Source organism: Cannabis sativa, chromosome 4 (genome assembly GCF_029168945.1).
Source record: "Cannabis sativa cultivar Pink pepper isolate KNU-18-1 chromosome 4, ASM2916894v1, whole genome shotgun sequence".
Taxonomy (NCBI): Eukaryota; Viridiplantae; Streptophyta; class Magnoliopsida; order Rosales; family Cannabaceae; genus Cannabis; species Cannabis sativa.
Window position 1 is genome coordinate 17,403,681 of NC_083604.1, and position 11,499 is coordinate 17,415,179.

Consider the following 11,499-nt stretch of genomic DNA (forward strand, 5'->3'; position numbering starts at 1 on the left):
CAAGAAGAAGGAATAATTCTATTCAAAAGCTGAGAAAAGATGATGGCTCTTGGTCGGGTTGGGAGAGTGATTTGCCAGATGTAATGACTGATTATTTCTACAATCTATTCTCTAGTTCAGTGGTTGATTGTAGTGATGTAATAAGTGCAATGCCCCAGCTTATTTCTGAAGAGCAAAACAACTCTCTGCTTACGGCTATTACTGATGAGGAAGTCAAGAAGGCTCTCTTTCAAATTCACCCGGTTAAATCTCCGGATCCTGATGGAATGACCCCTGGGTTCTTTCAACAATATTGGCATGTGGTAGGCAGTGATGTTATCAACCAGGTGCGGTTATTTTTTGATTCAGGACATTTTTGTTCTGAGTTGAATGAGACCAATATTGTGCTTGTACCTAAGAAGAAGCATCCTGAGACAATGAGCGAACTTCGACCGATATCATTATCAAATGTTTTATAGAAGATCATTTCTAAAGTCTTGGCAAACAGACTTAAAGAAGTCCTTCCTCTAGTCATTTCTGAATGTCAAAGTGCTTTTCTCTCAGGGCACTTAATCTCTGACAACATAATGATATCTTTTGAGATAATGCACTACCTAAAACGGAAGAGGATGGGCAAGGATGGTTATATGGCACTTAAGCTTGACTTAAGTAAAGCTTATGATAGGGTGGAATGGATTTTTCTAGAGCAAATGATGTTACAAATGGGATTCCACAGTAAGTTAGTCTCTTTAATTATGCATTGTGTATCTTCGGTGAGATATCAAATAACTCATGGCAGCCATGTAATGGGTCCTATCATACCTAGCAGAGGCATTCCTCAAGGGGATCCATTATCCCCTTATCTTTTCCTTATTTGTGCTGAGGGGTTCTCATCGTTGGTTAAACGATTTGTACAAAGTAAATGGCTTACAGGATGTCGTGTGGCAGGAGGAGCTCCAGTTATTTCACACATGTTGTTTGCCGACGACAGTTACATTTATTGTAAAGCTAATGGTGTTGAAGCTGCTAATATCCTCAATCTCTTAGCTATCTTTGAGCGTGCTTCGAGACAGAAGGTCAACCTGAATAAGTCATCTATTTTTTTCAACAACAATAGCAACCAGGCTGTTCGTACTGATATCTGTAATCTCTTAGGAATGGTTGCTGCATCCGAAAATAGTACTTATCTTGGGCTGCCGTGTACCATGGGGAGGAGTAAGAATGCTATTTTAGGCTTCCTAAAAGACAAGATGCAGAGGAGAATTCAGAGTTGGGAGACAAGGTTTCTCTCTAAAGCTAGAAAAGAAGTCCTTTTGAAGTCTGTTGCTCAAGCTTTGCCTAGCTACGCTATGAGCGTTTTTCTTCTTACCAAGGAAACTTGTTCTCAACTTGAAGGTTTAATGGCAAAGCTCTGGTGGAAATCTCAGTCTAACTCTAGGACAAAAGGAGTGAGTTGGATGAGTTGGAGAAAACTAAGTCGTCATAAAGATGCTGGGGGTCTTGGATTTCAAAATCTAAGGGACTATAACATGGCTTTTTTGGGAAAACAAGGATGGAGGCTAATTACTAATGAAAACTCTCTTGTGGCTAGGGTGTATAAAGCTAGATACTTCCCAAAAGGAAATTTCTTCAATGCTGAGTTGGGTCCGAACCCAAGTTTTATTTGGCGTAGTATTTAGGAGGCTAAAAGCTTGGTTAGAATGGGGACTAGGAGAGCTATTGGTGATGGAAAATCTACTCTTATCTTAGAAGATCCTTGGTTACCAGGTGTAGAGAATAACTTTGTTACTTCTTATCATCCAAACCTGGTTGGAAGGACAGTGGATAGTTTACTGCAAATGGAGAGTAAAGCTTGGGATGTGGAGCTGCTGCAAGATATGTTCAATGATCAGGATAGAGACAAAATCTTGTCAATACAGTTACCTGATTCATTATGCTTTGATCCCTGGTATTGGGCTGAGGAAACCTCTGGATTTTATTCGGTTAAGAGCGCTTACAAACTGCTGCAACAAAGCAGTGGTGATTGGCCGATCTCTGGTGCGGAATCACAGTGGCAGAACCTGTGGAAAATGCAAGTTCCAACCAAAGTGCAGCATCTGGTGTGGCGAGCTATGATAGGTTGTCTACCTACTAAGGTGCAACTCTCTACTAAACATGTTCATGTGGATCTTACTTGCCCATTATGCAACATTGAGGTTGAGACTATCTCACATGTGTTGATGCAATGTAGATTTGTAAAAGCTCGCTGGAATATCTCAAGTGTTAATGCACCAGGTGATGAAATCACAAACTTTGCAAACTGGTTTGGAAAAATGTTAACTGAAGCTCGGACAGCAGTGATGGAAGATGCAGCAATGATAGCTTGGCGTATTTGGATGGCCCGAAATGATATCCTATGGAATAAAAAAAGTACAAAAGCTTTTGAAGTGGTTAAATTGGCTAGAACTAATATTGACAGTTGGAAAAATGCTCAAAATCAAAGATCTGGTCCATTACTTAATGTCAATTTTTGTAATGGTTTGGAGCATTGGAGGAAACCTGTTGCTTATAAGTTCAAGATCAATGCTGATGGTGCCATCTTTGAAGTTGCAAATCGATTTGGTGTGGGTCTAGTCATTCGGGATCAGCATGCTAATCTAATTGAAGCTGTGTCAATTAGTAAGGCTGGCTCGGTTGCACCTGAAATCACTGAAGCTATTGGGGTGAAGGAGGCTTTAAGTTGGATCAAAAAACAAAGCCTTTCGGATGTTGAAACTGAAACTGACTCATTAGTAGTGGTTCAAGCTATTAATGGGGAGGTTCATATGCCATCTCAATTTGGAATGTTAATTCAAGATTGTCGTTTGATGGTTTCTCTTTTGAAAAATGTGGTTATTTCGTTTGTTAAACGATCTGCAAATATGGCTACTCATTGTGTTGCGAGACAGTCTTGTTTTATGTCAGATTGTATCTTTAGCGAGCATAATGCTCCTTCAGATTTATTATCTATTGTAATGGATGAACGCTTTTGTTAAATAAAATCCATTTCAAAAAAAAAAAAAACAATATTTTAAATTTTGAAAACTTATGTATAATAATTTAAAATTATACATTTTTACTAATTTTAATGAATAAGTTTTTGATAAAAAAAAAATTATAAATAAATGTGTGATAATTATTTCATTTAAATTCTTATAAAATTTAAAATATATTAATAAAATCAAAATTAAAAAATAATAAAAAAAAAATATCTCATCTTCATGGGATTATTTATCCCATCCTGCTCGATAGGATAAATAATCACAGACAGATGAGATTAGCTGGATTAGTTATCCAGACTTCTACCATGCCCAAACACTGGATTGGACAAATTAGTCTGTCTAATCTAATCCAGTCCTGCGTACCAAACGCGCTCATAGTATTTTAAGAATTGTTAGTTGTAATAGAGTTCCTGGCTTTATTGTTTCAAGAAATTTCAGATCATGTCTTCATTTATCTTAAAAAGAATCATTAATAAGTCAACCCCAAACAAGAATTTACAAAAATTGTTAGAAAGATTTGGTTTATAAATTAATTTTGACCTAACCTCTACCCTTAATTAAGGTATTAGTTAATCAATTGGGAATAAAAAATATAAAAAAAATTTAAACAATTTAATCTAATCATCGTCTTAACTTTTTTTTATAATTATTTATTTATTTTAGTGGATTCACTTAAATAAGTTAAACTTTCTGTCTTAAATAAGGTAAATGACTTGCCTTATTTTAGTAAGTACCGTGTCTCAAATAAGGTAAAATAAAACATAATTTATCATTTAAAAAGTAAATTTCTACTTTAAAATAAAATAAATAACATGCCCTATATGAGTAAACTCCTTGCCTTAAATAAGGTAAACGTCCACCTTATTGTATAAATACCTTGTCTCAAATAAAATAAACAAAAATATAATTTATCATTAAAAAAGTAAACTATTACTTTAAAATAAGGTAACACACATGTCTTGTTTAGTTAAACACTGTGCCTCAAATACGATAAACTAAAACATAATTTATCTTTAAAAAGACAAACCATTACCTTAAAATAAGATAAACAACATGTTTTATTTAAGTAAATTACGCGTCTTAAAAAAGTAAACCAAAATAATCATTAAATATGAAGAATACTACCTTAAAATAAGGTACATGACTCCCTTTATTACACAAACTTTTTACCTTAATTATGGTAAACGACACGTCTTATTTAAGTAAACATCGTGCCTCGAATAAGGTACACAAAAACAAATTTATCAGTAAAAGGTAAATCACTACCTTAAAATAAGATGAACAACATATCTTATTAAAGTAAACACTTTGTCTTAAATAAAGTAAATGACTCACCTTATATTAATAAGCTATATTAAGTTATAATAACAACTGTGCGAGACACGGTTACATTATTAGTTAAGAAAAATAAAACTGATTTAAGAAAAACTTTTGTATAAATTTCGAAAGTTATAACTCATTTTACAATCAAACCCCTAAATAAAGTGGGTTAAACTTTAAATTAAGTTGAAAATTGTAATTTTTATTTTTTAGGAGATTGTTTGAAATTATGGTTGAGATGATTGAATTGAACCACAATCATTAATAAAGGAAGGTCGTTGGAAGTTATATAATTATTTGTGCTTTTATTTATTTATTATTATTTGCAAACAAATATATATAATGATGTGATTGATAACAATTAATTAATTCTTTATATTTAATATAAAAATAACAAAAATGTAATAAAAGAAATTCACGTTAAATAAATAAACTTTATAAAGGCATTCATTTTAATTATTTTTATTTTATATAAAATTATATTATAAATTTTTATTTTTAACTTACTCAGTTGAACTCATAAAATTTTATTAGCGTTGACGCAAAATTGAAATAATTAATAAATATACATACAATTAAAAAATATTAAAATTACAATACTACATATACATAAATTATTAATTAAATATATCATAAATTTAAAAAAAACAAACGAGAGAGCTCGAATTTCTTCTAAGCATTATTTGGGTTCGTCAGCGTTTATGCTCTTTTTTCTTATTAATAATAAATATCAATACATCATATTTGAAATAATTTGATAAAAAATTAAATATTATATGAATAATTAAAAAATAAATAAAACATATTAATATAATAATTTTATCAAAAAAAATTATTTATTAAAAAAATAAAATTATTTACCAAAAAAAAAAAATTATTTGAATTTAATACAAAAAATAAATTAAAGTATGTAAAATAAATAAAAAATAATAAAAATACCAATATCTTAGAATGGTGACTAGTGTTGCTAATAAAATAAAAGTTTAGCAATCAATTTACTAAAAAAATAAAATTTGGGAATAAACTTGCCAAAATATTTATAGTTTGGGGATTGATTTTCTAAAAAATAAAATTTGAGAACTAACTTACTAAAAATATAATTTAGAGATTTGCTGAACAAATAATTCTTATGAGTACACTCTAATATTAAAAATAAATAAATTTAAATTAATTTTAAAAGTTATTCTTAATATTGTTTTATCTCGTATTTTAAAAATATTTTATTTTAATTTAATATAGATATTTTTTTATGAATATAAAAACAAAAAATAATAATAAAAAAGTATAAATTAAAGATATATATTTTATATAAAATAAAAATAATTAAAATAAATGCCTTTATAAAATTTATTTATTTAATGTGAATTTCTTTTATTACATTTTTGTTATATTTATATTAAATATAAAGAATTAATTAATTATTATCAATCACATCATTATATATATTTGTTTGCAAATAATAATAAATAAATAAAAACACAAACAATTATATAACTTCCAACGACCTTCCTTTATTAATGATTGTGGTTCAATTCAATCATCTCAACCATAATTTCAAACAATCTCCTAAGAAATAAAAATTACAATTTTCAACTTAATTTAAAATTTAACCCACTTTATTTAGGGATTTGATTGTAAAATGGGTTATAACTTTCGAAATTTACACAAAATTAATGTGTATGAGTTTTTCTTAAATCAATTTTTATTTTTCTTAACTAATAATGTAACTGTGTCTCGCACAGTTGTTATTATAACTTATTAAAAAATAAAGCAGATTAAGTTATGATTATATAATTTTTATTTATATTTTTAAGGAGATAAATTCATACTGTAAATATTTTGTTTGTTAATTAGAAAAGTGAAAATATTTTAAAAATAAAAATTTTTGATACTTTAATTTTTAAAATGATAAACTTTAAAAAAAAAAAATCACTTTCAATTTTTTTTAAGATAAGGTAAATACCATTTTAAGTCTTGTATTTTGCAAAAGCTATTTTTTTGATAAATTAATCCCTAAATTATATAAATTTTGGCAAGTTGATCCTCAAATTATATTTTTTTAATAAATTGGTTCCCAATTTTATTTTTTTGAAAACATAAAGTCCTCACTCTTAAATGATGGTATTTTATTTATTTAGTTTTGTATTAATTTTAAATATTTTATATTAATATTCGTTATCAAATTAGAAAAATAAATATTTTTTATTTATATGTATTTTTTTTCAAATATGCCAAAATAAAAAAAAAATCAAGATATATTTTTCTAAATATGTCAAAATAAAAAAGAAATTTATATCTTTATTTATATGTGTTTTTTTAAATCAAATCAAGACATATTTTGAACATTACAAAACTATACATACACGTGTATCAACAATTTATCTTTTTATGAACAACAGTACTTACACGAAATATTTTAGCTATCAAATAAGTCCTCTACACTTCAAACAAATATTCCTTCTCTTCAAATAGTTGATGTGCATGCAAAAAAAAAAAACCTATATATAAGTGAAGTAAATAAAATTTATAGATGCTCTAATTGATTTCTCTACTATTACTATTAGAGGAGGATTATTTCTTAAATATGTGCATGAACTTAATATGAAATCTATTTATACATGTAGTAAAATATTATTTTGTAGCCAAAATAATATATATATTTTTTATAAACGATCTAAGTAAATTATATTATAAAATTTATTTTTAACTTACTCAGTCGAACTCATAAAATTTTATTAGCATTGACGCAAAATTAAAATAATTAATAAATATACATACAATTAAAAAAATATTAAAATTATAATACTACATATTCATAAATCATTAATTAAATATATATAATTTTTAAAAAAAATACACGAGGGAGCTAGAATTTCTTCTAAGCATTATTTGGGTTCGTCAGTGTTTATGCTCTTTTTTCTTATTAATAATAAATATCAATACATCATATTTGAAATAATTTGATAAAAAATTAAATATTATATGAATAACTAAAAAATAAATAAAACATATTAATATAATAATTTTATCAAAGTATTAAAACTTAAAAAAAATAAAATTATTTGAATTTAATACAAAAAATAAATTAAAGTATGTAAAATAAATAAAAAATAATAAAAATATCAATATCTTAGAATGGTGACTAGTATTGCTAAAAAAATAAAAGTTTAGCAATCAATTTACTAAAAAAATAAAGGGTAAATACCATTTTGGACCCTGTGTTTTGTAAAAGTTACCAATTGGGCCCTGTGTTTTGTTAAATGACAAAATAGACTATGTATTTTCTAAAATAGTACAAATAGGACCCTGAATTGATTTTTAAAGTTTAATTATAATTCGATCTAAAAGTGCTATGACAAAACTATTTACAATTTTTGTATCTGTTCGTATTAGGAATTATCTTCAAGTTGGTTGTATTAAAAAAAAGTTGTCTAAAATTAAGCTCAGGATCCTATTTTTACTATTTTAGAAAATATAGGGTCCATTTTGTCATTTAACAAAACACAGGGTCCAATCTGTAACTTTTGCAAAACACAGGGTCCAAAATGGTATTTACCCAAAAATAAAATTTGGGAATAAACTTGCCAAAATGTTTATAGGTTGGGGATTAATTTTTTAAAAAATAAAATTTGAGGACTAACTTACTAAAAATATAATTTAGAGATTTGATGAATAAATAATTCTTATGAGTACACTCTAATATTAAAAATAAATAAATTTAAATTAATTTTAAAAATTATTCTTAATATTGTTTTATCTCGTATTTTAAATATTTTATTTTAATTTAATATAGATATTTTTTTTAAGAATATAAAAACAAAAAATAATAATAAAAAAGTATAAATTAAAGATATATAATTTATGTAAAATAAAAATAATTAAAATGAATGCCTTTATAAAGTTTATTTATTTAACGTGAATTTCTTTTATTACATTTTCATATTAAATATAAAGAATTAATTAATTGTTATCAATCACATCATTATATATATTTGTTTGCAAATAATAATAAATAAATAAAAACACAAATAAACTGAAACTGATCAGTTTAGTTTCATTTCGTAAGTATAATATATATATATATATTAAATTTAACATATATAACATATATAACAGTAAAGAACGAACGAACAAACCCTCGTTCTCTCCCCTTCAATTAAACTTTCTCCCTCTATATTCATTTTCTTCGATTTGCAATTTGAAACTTAGCGATCTAAGTTCCGGTAGTAGTAGGATAGCTAATTCTTGAAGAGAGAAAGCTTAAGGTATGGTTTAATTTCGTTTTAAGTTAAAATAACAATTGGTTTTGTGAATTAAAATATTTATGAATGTTCCAATCTTATAGGATTATTCTCGGGTAGTCATGGGACTAGTTTCGATGTTCACTTGTTGAATTTGAGGTGATTTTGAGTTAGAAATCGAGTTCCGAACTTTTTAACGCTTAGTCCGTACGTTAATGGTGTTTTTTATTTAAGGGCTCAATTTTAATTTCTGTTGCGTAAGTATGGTAATATTTATGGTATATATGCACTCAGTGAAGTTTGGAGTATTTTGGATAATTTTGGTAGTGTTTCGGTGAGTACAAAAATTGGGATCTTCGAGTTTTATAGTTTTTAGAAATTCCTTAGAGATCAGAAATCGTATTTTTATCATAACTTTTGACTCAGATGTCCGTTTTAGACATTCTATATACCGTTCCAAAGCTTGCGATGAGCTCTATATTATGGTGTATGCTTTAGAGCCAAAATATAAGTTTTATTTTAGTGTATTTATACTGTGGGGTTCGGTAGAAAACCTTAAATTGTCTTATGTGAATATTAAGTAGTGTTTTGGGATAAATACTTATTGGTTTATCATTATTGTTGTGACATAGGACCGAGATAATCAGGGATAGTTTTCCACTTGGGTTCGCCGAAATGTATGAACCTGGATTAAAGGTAAGAAAAGTATATTGTACTGCAGAGTACGTTGTATGTAATACAATTAGTATTGTTATGAATCGATTAATATTGAGATATAGTTAATATTGTTATATAATGAAAAGACTGATTGGTTGAGTATTGATAATGTGATAATATTATGCATGTGATATATGGGCTCACTTGATTAGGTGATGTAATTTTCCTGGCAACGTACTGGGCGTAAGTATGGGCATTAGTGTTATATGATGAGTACCAAGCATAGGTACGAGCTCACCTGATTAGGTTATGCAATTTTCCTGGCGACGTACTGGGCGTAAGTACGGGCGTCATTGGTATATGATGAGTACCGAGCGTAGGTACGAGCTCACCTAATTAGGCAATGTAATTTTCCTGGCAACGTATTGGGCGTAAGTACATGCGTCAGTGACATATGATAAGTACTGGGCGTATATACGGGCTCATCTAATTAGACGATGCTATATATTGATGCCAGATTATGGCACGAGCTCACCTAATTAGGTGATGCAATTATATGATACATGGGTACAAGTTTTTGGCACAGGCTCTCCTGATTAGGTGATGCAGTTATGCGACATATGGGTGCCAGGCTATGACACGGGCTTGCGTGATTAGGCGATGCAATACAAGATTATCAGATTAAAGCATCGACTTGCCTGATTAGGCAACGTGATGTTATGAAGATGGTTGCTTTATGAGGTAACATATATATTATTTCTATAATTAAATGAATATGAAATCCTTTATTGGTAAAATAGTTTTGTATTACCAAATATCTGTATACTGATGTTTATTCGTGGTAGATGCCAGTAGTGATTTGGATTTCATCTTATGAACAATGTGTGATGGTTTGACTCATATTGTGTATAAATGATAACATTCGAATAATAAACTATATGATTGTTATTATTATTTTTCTTGCTGAGTCCTTGTGACTCACGGGTGCTATGTAGTGCAGGTAAAGGCAAAGAAAAGCTAGATCAACCATGAGGTGACAGTCCTCTCCAGTAATGTACATATTGACCTCACCGGCCTGCGTGTCGAGTTGCCAGGAGTTGTTTTGGACTAGTTGTATCTTCTGTGTATTTTGATTTTGTGTTTAAATGGTTGTTGTATATATTTTCTTAGCAAAACTTTTTATAACAGGGATCTCCGGAATACACTTTTTATACTGTTATAATGTCTATTTTTAGTATTTTAATATAGTCAAGTTTTTAATATTAGCACGGTTTTTAATAATTAATTATTCTATTAGTATTAAACTAGTTTATAAAATCACACACGTGGCATCCCTATAGAATAGGGCATTACAACAACCTAGGATTACATTTAGCGAAGACAGTCACCTTGCAATTTGAACTCAAATAAAGAGACATAACGAGACGAACCTCCTACTAACACTTTGCATTTTTTCCTCATTAAGATGGACAAGGAGGATAACTCATGGTAAGCGAGATACAACCGTCCAAATCAGTATTAACCATCTAAAGGATAAAAATAAAAGGCAGTTGAGCAGTTATCTAATATTATCCCACATGCAATTAAATTAAACGTGAGAATTGTCCACGTTTCATGAACAGTATCATTTAAACTAATCCCAAGAAAATAACTGACAACCCTTATTCCTATAAATAGGGGCAGATTCCACAAAAAAAAAAAAAAAAGACGAGAATTTTAAGAGAAAAATACTATCATTTGATATTATGTACTTAAAAAATATCATTAATAAAAAAGACTCGTTGAGTAGGGAGATTTTAACTGTAAAACCACGTAAAAATATCTGGAGTTATTAATTTCTAAATTTTTTATTAGTATTTTGTGAAGTATTTATTACGAAAAGACTTATTAATTTTGGTTAACAAAAATTTGCGTTAACAATTTGGTACTTTCATTGAGAGCCTTCGTGATAAAAATCAGAAAAGTCCCTCCTTACAAATAGAAATCTATCCATACTTCTAAGGTGGATAACAATCAAAACGATAGAAATTGCCCTGCAAAAACCACACATCACCGTGGGAAAGAGCCAATGGGTCCTTAAAGACCCCATACTACTAGAACATCACGTTCAAGGAGAATTTATGGTTGTGATAATCAAGATCCAAAAGGAATGAATGACGATACCAATAATTCTACAGGATATGTAACTATCAAAACCCGGAAGGAAAGAACGAAGATACCAAAAAATCTACAAGATATGTGCCTAGAAGTGAGGATGCATATAATCTAACTAGGCATGTACC

The 11,499-nt window shown here is 28.5% G+C and overlaps 1 protein-coding gene across 1 annotated transcript; it reads left to right on the top strand.

Annotated features, from left to right (window-relative positions):
- Window positions 1–1,679: 1,679 nt before the first annotated feature.
- Window positions 1,680–2,993, top strand: LOC115713554 (uncharacterized). Its single transcript, XM_030642038.2, has one exon. The coding sequence runs from the start codon at window positions 1,680–1,682 to the stop codon at window positions 2,991–2,993; it is 1,314 nt and encodes a 437-aa protein (XP_030497898.2).
- The last annotated feature ends 8,506 nt before the right edge of the window (window positions 2,994–11,499 follow it).